Here is a 19,537-nt window from a genome sequence, read left to right as displayed (position 1 = left end):
GAAAATGATGTGATGTTAAGTGAAGTCCTCATAAAAGTATAGGTCACATATGATACAATATTTGTGTACACAGTGTGTCACTCTATCTGATCAAATAAATCTTCAGTTTTATTGGTACTGTGAATAATGGATAAGACTGGCAATAATAAGAATTATTTTAGTTTAAAAAATTATTTTAATTTCAGAAGTAGAAGAACTCAGACTACTGTAAGCTAAAAAAAATGCTATAAACAATAATTGAATTACTCTGATAAAACTTACTTTTTAAACAAACAGTATAAAACAAATGCACAAGTTTATTACACAAGTTTGTTACTACAACCAATCAACAGCGAAATCTGAATTGTTAAAGACAATTTATATAACATATTTATTATTCATTCATACCTCTGTAAAATTGAAAAGAAAACCTTTACAATTTTGAAAAATTACAAACTTAGAACACAGCCTGAGAAAAAACAAATGGATGATTTCAGTTCAAAAAGCATAATATGCATTTGTTGTTCTCCTAAAATGCAACATTCCAAGAAAGCAAGAAATTAGAACTAGAATTATTTTTTCTGCTGCTGCTGCTGTAGAATCACAATTATTGTATTAATACCAAGATGGGTTTTATTCACATTCTGACAGACAGACCGACCTTTTTTTTTTTGACCAAGGGAAAATTTTGCTTGTACAGGAGCCCAAGATATACAGAAATACTAACAAACAACAACCTTATCCTCAAACACACACAAAAATTACAAAAAAGAAAAAAATCATGCATGTTAATTACGCATGTCACAAGCTTTCATACCTACCCAACTGCTGCCTGCCAGTTTATCTAAGAAGGTCCAGAATGGATACATTCAAATGTAAGGCAATCAAAAATGTGTCAATGCAGATGGATGTGTTTATTATAATTTTAAAAAATTAATGCAAACTGTCATGAAAGATGTCAGTGGCACTGGCAGATTTGAAAATAATAATAGTGTGTCTCAAACTGTTGGGTGTGTGATGGTGTCATCACTCAGAGTGTCATTGGTGAGGTGAGCGGATTGCTGGTTACGTGAAGGAGCAGACATCTCAGCTATTCTCCATTAGCATTCCACAGGTCAGCAAGAAGAGTAAAAGCGCCCACAAGATGGATAAAAAGGATCCTGAGCGGAGATCCGGGGAGGAATGTGAAATGAACATGAGAGAAAGAAAAAATGACTGCCGGTAGAGAGAGGTAAAGTGAGAGGAGGATGAGCTGGGAGGCATCCACCTCACGGATTGTGTATATGGAGCAAGATGGAGGGCTGGAGGAACTCCAAGGGATGGTGGCTCTGTCATCAGCCAACAGACTGCATGATGGAGCTAGTGAGACGTTGACAGAGGCCATGGAGCAGAGAAAGAATGGGTTCTTGACGAGGCAGCATCCAGGAAGGAGTTGCAGTGACCAATGGATCAGAAGGATGCAGAAGGGTATGGCAAGTTACATCCATGGGATGTGGGTGGGTCCGGACATGAATAGAAAATGAGCTTGCAGGAATTATTGTCACTTTTAAACCCCCAAACAGCACTTGTTTTTAACATTTCACTTGACTAATTGAAAAACTGCACTGCACTTTTACTTGATTTAAAGCACTTTGAAGTATGATAATTGTAATAAAAAGCACTGAGCACTTGTTACATCACACGACTCATCCCAGTCATGTTATCAATAGTTCCAGATGGAAGCTGTGTTAAGGCTACCGGAGCCAACAGTGACCATCATACAAATACATTTGAATCTTCTACTTATAAACAATAGTCTTAAATGAAAAGTAATCACAAAAAAAACTTCTGTGCCAACAGACATTGGATTTTTTAAAATGCTGAACAAGAATTAAAAAAAAAAACAAAAAGTACTTCAGTTAACAGCCAAGGATTGCGTGTATTTTTAAAGCACATTACACTAAGACCCAACTCGGAAGTAAAGATTTGACTTGGTTGATAATGCACACCATTATCAGAAATATCTGTGCCAACAAGGTTGCCAACAAGGTTGTTCATTTAATTTGTTCCTTTGTTGATGCTATACTGACTTAATGTTTACAGCTAATACATTTATAAAAGTGTAAGAGCCCCTCATATGTAATCTTATATTATTGAAATTACAGAACTACATTCAGAATTTTCAACTAGATTTCATAACCTGCATTCTACTTCCATCATAGTTTAGAAGACAATGGCACAACATAGTTTCAGTTTGGTAAAAGCACCCCAATGTATAGTTTATTATTCTTCAGATTTTGAAATCTTTTAAAGTGGTGAGGCATACTTCAATGAATATTCGACATTCCTGAAAATTTCGCCAATGTAATGTGTCTGATCAGGTCTTGTTTCCACATCAAACTATTTTTTATTAAATATTCATATTCTTAAGGATATGACAAATTTTTTTACTTCATGTATTTTATTTATTAGTAAGATCAGCTTGCAGTTTGTGGCTGGTTAGGATGAAGGTGTAAAAAATGTGAGCTCATAGCCTGCAGTAGTTCTCAGACAAATGTGACAAGCACTACTTAAAAATGTCCGTTCTATACACTTAATTAAGCAACAAACAAAACCACAAGCTTTAACACAAAACAGGCTTTATGTGTTACGCCTCCCTCACCCTAACCCCTCCATATTGGCTATAACAATACAACATTAACTGTATTTAATTAATTCATCTGTGAACACAAACAATCATTGTGCTTATATATAAAATGAAGAATAGCAGTGACATTGTGTATTACCCCCTGGAAGCACATAACAAAAACTGATACAATCTAAGGTTTATTTGAATAAGTCATCTAACCTTTTTTTTTTTTTGTTTTTCAAAAAAAAAAAAAAAAACTCCCACAACTTTAGCAATGCACAGAAGAATAAAATGTTCATTTTGGGTTTGGTTGTGTTAGTTTGCGAGATATTTAATCCCTGTTGTCAGCAGCAGCATAGGAGTAAAACACTGTTGGCTATATATTTTAAATAGAATTTCCCTCAAACAGCAGCTTTCAGCTCACAAGAAAAAGGATGCTCTTTCTCATAGATGGTTGCTCATTTCACCATTGAAAAAAAAAATAAAAAAAAAATAAGATGGCAACCTTAAAGGCAATATGAACATAATTTTGTGTAACAGTGCATTAATTGTTTTCTAATTAGCAAAATAAAAAAGCCACGGTTGTTATACATCTCATTGTCCATTTCCACCAACGTATACATTTTTTTAGATGTTCATATCATATTTAAATAGTGAAATACATTCTGACAGCTCTATGCACAAATTAATTTTTTATTTCCTGCCAAGTATCTGCAGGCGATGCCTGCTTTAGCACATCATTAATGCATAATGAACAGAATCTCTAAGTTCTGTATGAAATTATACAGATTCAACACGGAAGTCATAACATAATATATGATGAAAGAAATAAATATTATAATAAGAATGGAGTCAAATTAATAGTAAGAACTGAGTTGTACATTTAAAACCTAGTCAAAATAACAATTAACAAATTACCTCAAAGAATTGTACTGGAATAGTCTTCTGATGTCGTGTAAAAGGAGCAGACGGAAGTGAAAATGCTGGGGAGCTCATATCCTGTAGTGCTTTTAAAGCCTTAAACAGTAATAAAAAAACACACAAAAGAAGAAAAATCAGTTTGGTGAAACCCATGCAAATAAAACACTACAAAATGTAAATACAACAGTAGTTATTATTCCTTAACAGAACACGTGCAACCAAGTTAAGAAATAAAGACTTGGTGAGTCACCAAAATTCACCAAATACTAGTTGTTCCACCTGGTTTCACCTAGAAGAGTGATAAAATGTTCATTACATGTGTAAAATAAATAAAGCAGATATGGCACTTGTGATCTTGTTATGGCGGCAAGAAGACATTATTTCAATATCATCAATCAAGACACTATATAAAAACGGTCGGGTTTGTCCTTCCGTCCCACGAGTTCAAAGCGTAGTGGTATTCCGCTTATCACAGACTTACTACTTGCGGTACGAAGTGACGCGATGTGAGCAGAGTTCTGGTGCTCCCATCGTTCCCTTGCTTTTATGCGCGTTCTTGGAGATTAGGTAGGCTATTTTTAGATTTGTATACAAAGAAATTTTGTCCTTCCTTACTTCTTCTAACTTGGTCACTTTATTAGCAGTCATTCATTGACTTTTGCGACACGACATTTTCAAGAGCAAAGCGCTCTGAGGACATAGTTGTCCATGTAGTGGACACTCCACAACAGGGAAAACTGATAAAAGGCACTAATAGAGTTTTCACACCGAATATAGTACAGTGATCCCTTGCTATATCGCGCTTCGCCTTTCGCGGCTTCACTCTATCGCGGATTTTATATGTAAGCATATTTAAATATATATCACAGATTTTTTGCTGGTTCGCGGATTTCTGAGGACAATGGGTCTTTAAATTTCTGGTACATGCTTCCTTAGTTGGTTTGCCCAGTTGATTTCAAACAAGGGACGCTATTGGCAAATGGCTGAGAAGCTACCCAATGTACTTTTCTCTCTCTCTTGCGCTGACTTTCTCTGATCCTGACGTAGGGGGTGTGAGCAGGGGGGCTGTTCGCACACCTAGACGATACGGACGCTCGTCTAAAAATGCTGAAAGATTATCTTCAGCGTTGCTATCTTCTGTGCAGCTGCTTCCTGAAGTGACATGCTGCACGGTGCTTCGCATACTTAAAAGCTCGAAGGGCACATATTGATTTTTGACTGTTTGTTTTTCTCTGGCTCTCTCTCTCTCTCTGCTCCTGACGGAGGGGGTGTGAGCTGCCGCCTTCAACAGCTTTGTACCGGTGGTGCTTCGCATACTTAAAAGCCAAACAGCCCTATTGATTTGTTTGCTTTCCTCTGTCTTTCTGACAGACTCTGCTCCTGACGCGCACTCCTTTGAAGAGGAAGATATGTTTGCATTCTTTTAATTGTGAGACAGAACTGTCATCTCTGTTCTTGTCATGGAGCACAGTTTAAACTTTTGAAAAAGAGACAAATGTTTGTTTGCAGTGTTTGAATAACGTTCCTGTCTCTCTACAACCTCCTGTGTTTCTGCGCAAATCTGTGACCCAAGCATGACAATATAAAAATAACCATATAAACATATGGTTTCTACTTCGCGGATTTTCTTATTTCGCGGGTGGCTCTGGAACGCAACCCCCGCGATGGAGGAGGGATTACTGTATTCAAGGAAGTTTTCGAAATTATACAGAACAAAAGTTTAAATTTCGTCGCAAAAATAATAGAAACCACAAGTATTAAAGTAATGCGGCTCAGATTCAATGTAACCAAATTAACGAGTTGTGGTACATGAATTTTATTTTTCACTGTATAAAATATCAAATTGATCTACATATTGAATTGCCTTAAGAAGTGGTCAACTAAAGCCGGTCGCCTTAAAAGGTGGGTGAGCCTATAAATAATTATGCGGCGTATGCCTGCAGGAACACGTGCGGCGAGCGAGCAACACACTCACTCACACACACACACATACAGGCGCGTGCACGAGAGAGAGAGCGCGCTGGACGCATAAGAATATTATTACTTCATTACATTGATATACCGGTGTTTTCAGTATTCAAAGCGCTATCCACACAGGGAGGAACCGGGAAGCGAACCCAAAATCTCCTTACTGCAAAGCTGCAACACTACCACGGCTACGCAGCGGGTTGGCTAGTTACTTAATATCTAGTGCTTCTGAGCTTAAGACCTTGCAAAATTTTTATGTGAAATGAAAAGATTTAGGAAAACAGAAGTAAGTTTGATGCAAAGAACAATTTACAGAACAGTAATAATATTTATCTCAATAGTTCAGTAATATTAAAATGTAACAGAGCAAGCTGAATACACCAAACTGGATTGCTGAGAGTCAAAGGAGGGTCAAGCGGCACACATCTCTTTGTCATGTCTGAACAGAGCTCCTGGTGGAACCCCATATAGTGTCTGCCTTGCCCATCACTCCTGCCATCTCAAAACACTTTTTATTCCAGTTAAACACATCCCTTTTCACAAATGGGTCATTTGCTTGCTTGCTTACTGTGATAGAAATGGTATTTTTTTTTTTTTTTTGCATAGAATTAACAAAATCTGCAATGCTAAATTTTCCTCTCATTATTAAAGCAAGACAGACTATGGTCTTGGTGCCTCACGGCTTCAGAGCCATAGTTTGGCCAATGTTGGTGTAGACATTGCATTTGTAGTTTTACCTGGGTTTCCCACCTTCATACTACAAGAACATATGTATATGCTAGGTTAATCTGCAACCTGCAAACTGTTTCCCTGCAACACGCTACTGGATAAACACGTAAGAAAACGCTGACTAAATGGTTATAATTTCTTATCCTCTGAAAAAGCTATGAAGCTCTGAAATGCACTATAAATAATTGAAAAATAAGCACTTGTGGGAATATTTTACAAACAAACTAGAAATTCTTGCTTAGTACTATAAAAATCACTTAATTTTATTTTGCCAAAAAAACAGATAATTACTATCGAACCATTTTCATAGTAGTTTAAAACATATTTACAAGAAAACCAGCAGTGTTAGCTGGCTTCACCTGGGAAGCTTCATAAGACAATAAGCCCCAGTGATAGTACTTGTGATACACCTGATTAACCAGTGGCACTATGTAACTAAGTGCTTTTCTGCCTTTCTTAGTTCATGGCTCTTCTTAGTTCTTGGCTTTTGTTGATGGTCATTGAAAAACAGAATTTTACAGGGAATTGTATTCTTTTAATTGAAACAGGTAATCAGCAGAAATAATGTGAAACCTGAGTATATATCACTATTAGATGTTTACAATTTTCAATTGTTTATGATATTTATTCAAGTATTTATTTTTATGTTACTCATCAGTTGTATGTGGTCCCCCATTAATATCCACATTTGTGAATGTATAAGCAAAGCAAGTACTTGAAGTGGATATACTTAAGTGCCAGTACCCTACAGTGCATCCGGAAAGTATTCACAGTGCATCACTTTTTCCACATTTTGTTATGTTACAGCCTTACTCCAAAATGGATTAAATTCATTTTTTTCCTCAGAATTCTACACACAACACCCCATAATGACAACGTGAAAAAAGTTGACTTGAGATTTTTGCAACTTTATTAAAAATAAAAAAACTGAGAAATCACATGTACATAAGTATTCACAGCCTTTGCTCAATACTTTGTCGATGCACCGTTAGCAGCAATTACAGCCTCAAGTCTTTTTGAATATGATGCCACAAGCTGGGCACACCTATCCTTGGCCAGTTTCACCCATTCCTCTTTGCAGCACCTCTCAAGCCCCATCAGGTTTGATGGGAAGTGTCGGTGCACAACCATTTTAAGATCTCTCCAGATATGTTCAATCGGATTCAAGTCTGGGCTCTGGCTGGGCCACTCAAGGACATTCACAGAGTTGTCCTGAAGCCACTCCTTTGATATCTTGGCTGTGTGCTTAGGGTTGTTGTCCTGCTGAAAGATGAACCATTGCCCCAGTCTGAGGTCAAGAGCGCTCTGGAGCAGGTTTTCATCCAGGATGTCTCTGTACATTGCTGCAGTCATCTTTCCCTTTATCCTGACTAGTCTCACAGTTCCTGCCGCTGAAAAACATCCCCACAGCATGATGCTGCCACCACCATGCTTCACTGTAGGGATGGTATTGGCCTGGTGATGTGCGGTGCCTGGTTTCCTCCAAACGTGACGCCTGGCATTCACACCAAAAAGAGTTCAATCTTTGTCTCATCAGACCAGAGAATTTTCTCTCTCATGGTTTGAGAGTCCTTCAGGTGCCTTTTGGCAAACTCCAGGCGGGTTGCCATGTGCTTTTTACTAAGGAGTGGCTTCCGTCTGGCCACTGTACCATACAGGTCTGATTGGTGGATTGCTGCAGAGATGGTTGTCCTTCTGGAAGGTTCTCCTCTCTCCACAGAGGACCTCTGGAGCTCTGACAGAGTGACCATCGGGTTCTTGGTCACCTCTCTGACTAACGCCCTTCTCCCCCGATCGCTCAGTTTAGATAGCCAGCCAGCTCTAGGAAGAGTCATGGTGGTTTCAAACTTCTTCCACTTACGGATGATGGAGGCCACTGTGCTCATTGGGACCTTCAAAGCAGCAGAAATTTTTCTGTAACCTTCCCCAGATTCGTGCCTCGAGACAATCCTGTCTTGGAGGTCCACAGACAATTCCTTTGACTTCATGCTTGATTTGTGCTCTGACATGAACTGTCAACTGTGGGACCTTATATAGACAGGTGTGTGCCTTTCCAATCAACTGAATTTACCACAGGTGGACTCCAATTAAGCTGCAGAAACACCTCAAGGATGATCAGGGGAAACAGGATGCACCTGAGCTCAATTTTGAGCTTCATGGCAAAGGCTGTGAATACTTATGTACATGTGCTTTCTCAATTTTTTTATTTTTAATAAATTTGCAAAAATCTCAAGTACACTTTTTTCACATTGTCATTATGGGGTGTTGTGTGTAGGAAAAAAGGAAAAAAATGAATTTAATCCATTTTAGAATAAGGCTGTAACATAACAAAATGTGGAAAAAGTGATGCGCTGTGAATACTCTCCGGATGCACTGTATGTATTACATTGACATATTAAAGTGAAAAGTGAGCATGTATTTTCGAAGAAAATGATGCAATGTTAAGTCAAGTCCTCATAAAAAAATATAGGTCAAATATTACACAATATTTGTGTTCACAGTGCGTCTCTCTGTGTCTGATCAAATAAATCTTCACATTTAGTAGCGCTAAGTACAATTTCTATGGCTTCCCCATTAGAAACTTAGGTGCCAGTACCTATGACCGATCTTTCTGTGTTGGCCTCTGCCAAGTTTGTGTGCATATACAGTATATTATTTATATATATATATATATATATATATATTATATATATATATATTACATGCACACACATACAAAGTAGATACTGTTATAAGCTTGAGAATAATTACAATGTTTTAGATTATTTATTCTACACCTCTCTTTAGGCAAATTAGAAGACAAACCGATTCATCTCATTCCCAGCTACAAGCCTCTTGTTAGATGGCAACCTGTTACCTCCAGAATAATGAGGAAGTGGAGCCTGAAGGTTGAAATTTCACTCCATAATGGCCAGTGCGATATTCTACACTGTTGTGTACTTGGCTGGTAAAATCAGGTCAAGAGAGGCCCACCAAATCAACAGGCTAATTAAAAGGGAAAGCTCAGTAATAAGATACACGATGGATCCCCTGTAGGTTGTAGCGAAGCAGATAATTAAAACAAAACAGAGTGCCAACAAATTATTCAGCAGAGATATGTCAAGAAATACAAATGGGGCTCCCTTTATACCAAACCAACAGCAATAGTCTGCATAATGCCTTACTGTGACAGCCAAGTCAGAACTAACTTCTTTTTAATTTTCTTGCTTTATTATAGTAATTCTGATGTGTGTTCAGACCAAACTGTGTGTGTGTGTGTATTTATTTACCTATCCATCTACCAATTTTACTATTTATTTATTTAAAGAGCTTCACTAAACAGCCAAATTTCCCCATGGAGACGAGTATAAAGTTCTCTATATCTATTTACAATCAATTGCTTTCTTAAGCTGCATTTCACATTTTTGGAATCTTGTAAAGAAAGCCCTTACCTTTTTTTCAATTGAAGACAACAAGTCCTTGAGGATTGAAAGTTTTGTTACAAGATTTTCCAGTTCCTGGTCACCACTTTGACTATTTGTCTAACAAAGAAATGGAAACAAAAAGAGAGTAAGATTCTACTGTAGTTAATATTTTAACCCTATTTTCTCCAAAAATGTTAAACAACATTAAACACAGATTTTCGTTTATGAATACTGGCACTTTACATTGCTGAGTTATTGACCTCTGAATTAGAAACCAGCTTGTTGGACGACTGCTGGCAATTTTTCCCTAAAACACAAGCAAAATAGAAATGTAAGGTAGTGTGGAAATAGACTGATATAAGCACTTAAACTAATGACATTATTGAACTTCACGAGTGACCAGTAAAGACAACACAAAATGTTGATCTTCTGCATTCTAAGGTATGTTATGACCATCTTGAACTGTGAAGGTGGCAGCCAATAGACTTTTATTTATTTATTGATTGATCTAGCAGAAGCCCTTAAAGTTCATTTGCTTTTTCTATGACAAAAATTCATGCCAAATCAAATCACTGCAGTACCATATATAAGCTGAATACATTCCCACAATGACAGCATTTTTCTGTTTATTTCATAAAAAAAGACAGGCACGGAAAACATCACATGATGCATTTTTCAAAGTATAATTATTTAAGATAAATGCAGCTTATTAATTACAAATGACATAAAAACAGCTAACGGGGATAAGTGTGTGCAGTAGGGAATTGCAGCCAAAAAAAAAATTATCATGTGTATAATGAATCATATCAGCCCAACTCATTATTATAACGAGCTTTGATATGACAAACATATTAAAGCGCAACAGTTATGAATACGATGTGCAGACACTATTTTAGCTCCTATTGCGAGGGCTAATGCTGTGTATTTGCAATGAAGAACTTTTTCTGTTTTTTATCAGTATATATAGCTTAACTGTAGTCACTTCCCAGGGAACTGGCCAATAGGTCAGAGATATCTCAGCCAAGAATCATTCCATTATGCCTGCAGTGCTGGAAGCCATTAACCACTACATTCAGTTTCATTTGTTTTGGGTGTACATACATAAAACATAACAGCCTTTTGCCAACATGAAAACACTATTTGCAGCAGTGTTTTCCTAAAGGGCACCCAGTGAGAATGAAGCTGCTTTTGCTAACCATAAGCATTTGCATTACATTACATAACTGTGCTGTATGTACAAATGTTATGGCTCAGGGGTCTGGGTCAACCCGTGATTCATTAATTTTAAGGCAAAGTAGATTTGGCAGACATGATGGTACTGTACGTGGTGGCTAGCTTATTGGTTAGGTAACTGGCTGAACCCTCAGTTTTTAATATAGGGCCTATACTATTCACTGTAACAGCAAATACATCATTACATGTGCAAGGTGACAGTGACTACCCCCTCAGAGACTGGCACTTTATGTCGTTCTGATCCACAGAGTGCAGAAGAGTTGGCACTAAAATGCCACACATGTTCTTTGACGCACTCAGTTGCGGAGAACAGCACGATGAGTCAAGAGGGAGGCTGCTGAGGTATAAGGTTGATTAACATGGTCCATATATGGCTGGCTGTCTTAGTTTGGCTAGAAGGTAGAGTTCAAGGCATGTTCACATATGCACATTTACAAGATAATTGTTATTCACAAAGTTAAACTGCATAGAAATGTGCATATGCCAGGTGATATAAATCAGATTGTCACAATCTATCCATGCAAAGTTTTATAAATGAGATCCAAGAGCCATATACTTATGAAAATACAGCTTCAGAGTTGTAATGCAGACAGATGAAAACGCAGACTCTTATTGTGCTCTGATTTGTTTGTGCTTATTATCTGACCCTTCCTGACAGTATTCTGCTCATTACAACATCTCATTCCCTGATTGGCCACCCAAAACATTAGGAGACATATTACAAAATAGCAGGCATAAAAGTGTTGCTTTCCATTGCACTTGTTGAGTTGTTTACCTGTGTGCATCTAAATTGCATTTTGGACATTTTGAATGCTGCATATATGCACAAAAGACAAATAATTTACTGGTCACTACAGTGCTTCACCACAGATGGGAAAACACAGATTTGGTTTTGGTTTAAATGAAAACAAAGTAGTGAGGAACATAGCCTTATAGACAATATGTTTATATTGAGCAAACAGAAATTAAGAGGTAACATGACAGAAGTTATGAAGACAAAGTAATTTTTAAACTTCCTTTTACAGTGAAGATTCAGATGGTGAATACAGTAGCTGATGTGGAAGGAAGATGATGATATGAAAACAGTGGCAGAGAGGATGACAATGGTCTACTTGGGATTACTTTGTGACAATAACTGGGCAAGGGAAAAAAAAGTCTTCTCATCTGCACACTCTTCTCTTGCTTAAAACAGAGACTGGGTCAAAAATTTATTATTTCAATTTGGAAATTATGTTTTTGTGCATGACTGCAGCCTATCGCTTGCCACACACACACACAAAATTCATTGTAACAAATAAATGATTACCATTTTCTGTTCCTTTAAAAATTATATACAGTGATCCATCCTCCATCGCGGGGGTTGCGTTCCAGAACCCCCCGCGAAAGGTGAAAATCCCTGAAGTAAAAACCATACGTTTATATGGTTATTTTTATATTGTCACGCTTGGGTCACAGATTTGCACAGAAACACAGGAGGTTGTTGAGAGACAGAAATTTTATTCAAACACTGCAAACAAACATTTGTCTCTTTTTCAAAAGTTTAAATGTGCTCCATGACAAGACAGAGATGACAGTTCCGTCTCACAATTAAAAGAATGCAAATATATCTTCTTCTTCAAAAGGAGTGCACGTCAGGAGCAGAGAATGTCAGTGTGAGAGAGAGAGAGAGAGAGAGAGAGAGAAAAGCAAACAATCAAAAATCAATAGGTGCTGTTTGGGCTTTTAAGTATGCGAAGCACCCTGCGGGAAGCATATCGCTTGACAAAGCAGCCACAAGTAAGCCCAGCAATGAAGGGAGCAATGTGAAGGTAGTCTTTCAGCATTTTTTAGACGAGCGTCCATATCCTCAACGGGTGCGAACAGCCCCCCTGCTCACACCCCCTCCGTCAGGAGCAGAGAATGTCAGAGCGAGAGAGAGAGAGAGAGAGAGAAAAGCAAACAATCAAAAATCAATATGTGTTGTTTGGGCTTTTAAGTATGCGAAGCACCGTGCGGGAAGCATATCGCGCAACAAAGCGGCCACAAGTAAGCCCAGCAAGGAAGGGAGCAATGTGAAGGTAGTCTTTCAGTGTTTTTGAGGAGAGTCCGTATCCTCTAGGGGTGCGAACAGCCCCCCTGCTCACAATATATTTGAGGAGTTTTATTTAATACGTAATATGTGCTCTGATTGGGTAGCTTCTCAGCCATCAGCGTCCCTTGTATGAAATCAACTGGGCAAACCAAATGAGGAAGCATGTACCAGAAATTAAAAAACCCATTGTCCACTGAAACCCATGAACCAGCGAAAAATCCGCGATATATATTTAAATATGCTTACATATAAAATCCATGAAAGTCGAAGCGCGATATAGCGAGGGATTACTGTACAATGCATGAATAGTTTTATATATAAAATGGGTTTTGGGAACTTTTCCTGTTCTAGACTCATTAATTTATAAACGGTATGTCTGCACACACACAAGCTCCCCACACATAGTTTAAATATGAATTGTTTTTTCCTTTCAAGAAACAAAAGTACCATCAGAGTGTATACACATGTCTACATCAAAAGGACAAATAGTCATTGCACCCAAGTAAAGTGTCTAAGAATGATATACATTATATTGTGCCATGCATTGAAAGAAAAAAATATAGGACAGTTTATGCTGGAGTGAGATATACTGTAGCTGAAAAAATTTCAAACTAGCCATCCAAATAACACTTACTCTATAATTTATGAAACCTACAAAAAAACCAACTTATTTTAGGTACGATTTCTGCAATTTTTCAGTGTAAAGATTTGAAATCCCATTTAAACCACAGGGTGCCTCTGGTAAGTATTTTTTCTATTCTGTATGTGAGCAACAAGAATGAAATGGAGCACATGTAGAAGAAGTCAGGTCAAAAAACATCAAATGGCTAGCATACTGATGTATGATTCAAAATGCCATAAGTAACACATTATGCACTCTGAAATTACACACAATCCCTTGCCACCAAAAGTGTCAATCACATTTATTGCTTTATTGTAAATGTATTACAGTATATGTGTTCGTTTTTTTTGTTTGTAATTCGTAAGGTTTGCACCAAACTTTAATTACAGCAAGTATATTCATGCTGCAAATGTTTACATTACCAGAATTTAAAAAATATATAAACTGTATATACACACAGTACCTGTAATTAAGTATTAATGAGCTAGAATGGAAAGACACAACAAAAGTCAGTAACAACAAAAGTAACAATTTTGTGCTGGAAGCAAACTAAATCAGAAAAACTATACATTTTACAGTTGGGCATACATGTTAGGATTTCTAATCTATATGTTTAAAAAAATTTACTGTTTCTGAATTCAAAACTTCTGTACCTGCTGTATCATCCGTGAAACCATCACAGAGCTTTGCTGGTCAAACACCTTTGATAGAATCTCCAGCCCGGCAAGAACTTTATCTACCTCCCTAAAGGCAAACACAAACATTTTAAGCAAAGCACATATGCACAAAGGAATACTGAAGAGCTAGTTTAATTCATGGGTATAAGTCATAGCAAAGTTAAACATAAAGCCAAGTGGTTAATCAGAAGTCCTATTCATGCAATTTGGAAGTAAGATAGTCTTCAGTTAGGATGGAGACCATATTTCTAAAAAAAAAAAAAAAAAAAAAGAATTAAAAAATTCCCTCTTCTACCTATAAAATTACCAATCATGTGAATTTTACCTTCAGCTTCCAAAGAATTTCTGCTGAATGCCGAGTATCTATTCTGGTTCCAAACAGGTAACCTTAATACAGGTCTTATTTTTCAGTTTTTACTTTTATATTATTTTCCATTTTAATTCAGTTTTCTTCTCTTGTAACTAGAAACTCTGGTCTGTTTGCTAGTCAGACTAGTCTGTTCTGGTGTTTCACTTGCTCTGAACCACCAGGTGGTATTATTGTTCAAAAAAAGGAAAAGAAAGACCCAAAGGTATCCCCAGGGTCCAGATTTTGTGTCAGAACATAGTGTGTGGTCTTCCCCTGATCAAATGAGGAAGGTGTGCAAATGTTGGCAGAGACTGGTCAAACCCCCCAAAAAAAAATTGAGAGAGAAAATTGTTCTCTTTCAGCAACATCTTAACACTGCCTTTAGAAAATTTGCCCAACAGCAATATATATTTACCCAGAGCCTTCCTGCTAGATTGACTTAACTCACTGGCTATTCTCTGTTTCTAACAATGTCTTTATGGTCATAGCTAAGATGACTATTTAAATGTGTGTGGATCTTGCATTTTAAGTATATGCTGTAAACACTGCACTTACTTTCATCTAAATGTGAATAATATACAAAACTAGCCAACCAGCGGCGTAGCATACGCCGCATAATTATGTATTGATGGGTGAACACTTCCTGAACAACACAGTTGTCAAAATGGCGTGGGTTTGAGGATAAGACTGTGAGTGAATGAAAAGATTTATGTTGCTCTCTCCAGAGGTCTAACTGTCCGTGACTGAAAGCAGGATCGTCTGTGACGAAGAAGGCCACGCTGGTGAAAGTTACTTCGTCGGTAGGGATAAGTGTCAGTACTTGTAGATTAAGGTGTAGCGAGTCTTCGTTGTTGACGCTTAATATAGCTTGCGTACTGAGATGTTCCGGAGTCACAGTTGAGAAACACTTTTTTAATGTCTTTTAAGCATAGGGGGAAAAAATGAACATGTGAAACATCTATAATGTAATAAGCCACCAAGAAAGTAACATTGCAACAATGCTATCTACGACCCGATCGCTGTAAACAGAAGTGAAAACAAAATCGAGCCCGGTGCATTCTTTAACTGCCTTTTGGCGCTGTAGTAGTGCTGGTGCTTTGTAGTAAGGAGACTGTGGAAGATTGTGGGTTCGCTTCCCGGTTCCTCTCTGTGTGGATAGCGCTTTGAATACTGAGAACACCGCTATATCAAGGTAACGAAGTATTATTATTCTTACGAGTCCAGCGCTCTCTCTCTCTCACACGCGCGCAATGTGTGTGTGTGTGTGTGTGTGTGTCGCTCGCGCTCTCTCTCTCTCTGCACGTGTTCCTGTAGGCATACGCTGCATAATTATTTATTGATGGCTGAACACTTCCGGAAAGACACAGCTGTCTAAAAGGGGTGGGTTTGACAATACAACAGTAAGTGAATGAAAAGATGGAACTCTAGAGAGAGCAACATGCAACTGTCCGTGACTGAAAACTGATTTTGGCAGATACATGCATATCTTTTTGAAAGTTTGGCCCTGTGCCTTGTTAATTGTAAACGCAAAGGCCAATCTAACAGGAAATTGTCTTCGTGTAATAGTAAAAGGCAAATTATCCACGACAAACAAACTGTTTTACATGCTGCATACCAACCCGCGGCGTAATATACGCCACATAATCAAGCCGCTTTTTAAATGTTTTTTAAGCAGAAAGAAAAAAATGAACATTTGCCAAATCCGAAACGTTGCTTTCAGTAAGTACAATGCACACACGTTTAATTTGTCGGCCACTTTTTGCCAGCCGTCTTCTCTGGTTTGGGCTGCTTTTGCAGTGTTACCGCGTGTGCATATTAAATCTTGAAATCCTTCGAGTAACTAATTAACTAACACCCACCCACCCACACACACAGCTTGTGTGAAAAAAATGCGCCCATTCTTTCATCATTTTGTTGCAGCCTATCAAAGACTTGCTGATCATGTTTTCTTGACTCAATATACCATACCATACCATATTTATTTGTTGAGCGCTTAAAAACACAGCATTACAACCGACCAAAGCGCTGTACAGTTAAAACAAACAGGACTAAAAACAAAATATTAAAAGCAAACATTGAGAGAATTTGAACTAAGAAACTAAAAAGAGGTCAGAGGACCCAATAAAATAGAGAAAATAGCGAAAAACAAGTAGAAAATGAAACAAGTTAAGAATTAAAAGCCAATGTGAAGAAGTGCGTTTTTAAGCGTAATTTGAATGTGGCAACTGAAGTGGCTTGCCTAACCACTAAGCGTAGGGAGTTCCAGAGCCTGGGTGCACCGACGGAGAAAGCCCTTTCACCACGAGCTTTGAAACGTGCCTTGGGAACGGTTAGAAGTAGCTGATCTGCGGATCTAAGAACGCGAGGGGGATTGTATCGATGGAGCAAAACACTCAAATAGGCGGGGGCTAGACCATTTAATGCCTTATAAGTTAGGAGGAGTATCTTAAAATCGATTCTGAATCTAACCGGCAGCCAATGTAAGGTTTTTAAAATTGGAGTACTATGTTGGCCTCTGCCACTCCCTGTTAGAAGCCTTGCAGCCGCATTTTGAACCAGTTGTAGTCTAGAAAGAGTGGCTTTGCTGATACCATAAAGGCAGGAATTAGAGTAATCAAGCCGGGACGTAATAAATGCATGGATTACTGATTCCAGGAGATGGTTAGACAGAATAGGCTTGAGTTTGGCGATACGCCAGAGCTGGAAAAAACAGGATTTTACTGTGCTGTTGACTTGAGCATCCATTTTCAGGAACAAATCCATTTTGATTCCGAGATTAAAGACAGACGAAGTTACTGGAGTGGGAAGAGAGTCGAGGCCAAAAGATGGAATCTGTTTGTAGTCGGGACTAAAAACAATGACCTCGGTTTTTGAATCATTCAGGTGAAGGAAATTTACAGCCAGCCAATCCTTAATGTCAGATAGGCAGTTGAGGAGAGGTTTGGTGGAGTCAGTTGGCTTAAGGGAAAAATAAATTTGGCAGTCGTCAGCATATAGATGATATGAAATTGCATGTTTTCTAAAAATTGCACCTAAAGGCAGAATGTACAGTAGATTGAAAAAAGTAGTGGCCCTAATATACATTAGCTTTTCACTCAGCGCGGGGGCGCGCATTCATCTCGGATTATTACATCCAGGTAGACTAATCTGCTACACGGCTGCGTTTGAAAAACCGACTTATCCCGGATGAGTTTCACCGGCAGTAATGATTAGGAATCCGGTTGGAACAAAACCCTGCAGCCATAGGGGTTCACCAGGACCGAGTTTGGGAAACACTGCTGAACACAGACGAAACTGACTCAGGTGAGGAGTTGGGGCGGGCAAAGTAGTTGCAGCTATTGATTATTCAGTAGTATAGCGGGTCCACAGCTCCTCTCCAAAAGGCCATTTTTAAATAAATAATCATCGCGCTCACAGCGTAGCGAGGGGCGTGGAAGTGTGGCAGAAACGAATTCCGGGTGGAGTCATGCTGCGGGTGTTTCTCCCCTGTGCAGTGTGCGAGCGAGTGAGGAGAGAGAGAAAGCCGGTACGTTAGAGTGAGTGAGAGCAGGCTCGAAGGCAATGTGTTCCTGTGGTATAGCAGGTCCATAGCTCCCCTTGAAAAGGCCATTTTTAATCAGACGACTGACAGTAGTGGAGTCAGGCACAGAGAAGGTCAGCTGCCGAGAGAGCGTCTCGACTGTTGCAGGGCCTGCATCGGTGAAGCAGGTGAGACGCTAATGAAACAGAGGCACAGGGCTTATTGGTTTTTAAAGACTGCTTCCTTCATTGTGTTTTAACCTCAGTTTTAAAGGATTGTTTTAACGATCTCATGGGATACCCCTAGCAAACTGTTTTACACGCTGCATATAGCAATTTACATCCGCGAGAAACATGCCTCTATGAACAGTCAACGTGGCTCAGAGGTGCATGTGAACTCTAGCACAAATGAACATAAATGACACCGTTTTTTCAGTGTCGTCACGTCCGAGTTGGTGGGCGTGGCTCTGCGAGTTGTCGTATCCAATGGTCTTACAGTTGGTGGGCGTGGCTCCGTCCTGCGTGCTTCCATGGGTGTCTTGCTTGCTCTGGCGGCGGCTTAGTGAATTATATATATATATATAGATGCTCCTACACTGAATGCACACATTCTCGAAAAGCAGACTGTATTTTGTGGTAGCTGTCACCACTATTCTCTTTCATGTAACGTTACCTCTGAATTTATTCTATGAAGTTGCAAACAACTTATTAAACTTTAAAGTAAAGAGCTGCTTCACTTTCTCAGGCAGTGAGGGAGGGAAATGCACCTGAAATCAAACATGGTCTGCAAAAGTCACCTAAAATTTAAAATGGGTTAAAGTAAATGCGTCCCCATTGCTTCACCACAACTTTAAGGTCTATTAAGATATTGTAAAATATACGCACAACTGCTAAAGCTTGATATTAGTGAAAATCTGTCAATACATACTGAAATTTAGGAAAAAGTAGAAAGTGAAAATACCATGCACGACATACTTTTCTCCGAGCTATTAGTTTAAAAAGGCTACTCAAATATGTTTGGCTCTTTTCTTTTTCTGCTGATATTGACTCCAGCTTTGAGCAGGTTAAAGAAGAGTGCCAGCCTAACCTTTATTGTCATGGTCAGCTAAGAATTGGCCTGCAAAATCAGTGCTGATGACATCTAGCAGACTGAACAAACTGATCAATAAACTCAAGACTTGCTCTTAAGCTAAAAAAAAAAATGAAGAAATGAACTGATTTTGTTAATACTTACTTTTATTTTAGTTAACAAATTAGTTTATTCACTGTTTCAGATTCAGTTTTCATTAAAGACAGTAATCCTGCTTAGATGTTTGTTTGATTCAACCCTCTAATTCTAGCTATTTGCAAATTAAAAAGGTAGCAGGAGGGCTTGAGGCTCAATCAAACATTGCTGAATTACCCAAATAAACCAAGCCAGCTCTCCAATATGCAAATCTTTATCAAGCATTCCTACA

At 38.4% G+C, this 19,537-nt stretch overlaps 1 protein-coding gene across 2 annotated transcripts in view; it reads right to left on the bottom strand.

Moving 5' to 3' along the window:
- inppl1a (inositol polyphosphate phosphatase-like 1a) overlaps positions 1-19,537 on the bottom strand; it is a 180,404-nt gene that overhangs the window by 90,028 nt on the left and 70,839 nt on the right. For both annotated transcript variants that reach the window (XM_051926536.1, XM_051926535.1), the window contains exons 6-8: positions 14,189-14,279; positions 9,637-9,726; positions 3,506-3,604 (exon numbers count right to left, since the gene is read on the bottom strand). In XM_051926536.1, the coding sequence (XP_051782496.1) occupies positions 3,506-3,604; positions 9,637-9,726; positions 14,189-14,279 (280 nt within the window). The remainder of the gene's footprint in view (positions 1-3,505; positions 3,605-9,636; positions 9,727-14,188; positions 14,280-19,537) is intronic.

This window comes from Erpetoichthys calabaricus, chromosome 4, assembly GCF_900747795.2.
Source record: "Erpetoichthys calabaricus chromosome 4, fErpCal1.3, whole genome shotgun sequence".
Lineage (NCBI taxonomy): Eukaryota > Metazoa > Chordata > Cladistia > Polypteriformes > Polypteridae > Erpetoichthys > Erpetoichthys calabaricus.
Note: the sequence above shows the minus strand (reverse complement) of the source record. Positions and strands in the feature narration are given on the sequence as shown.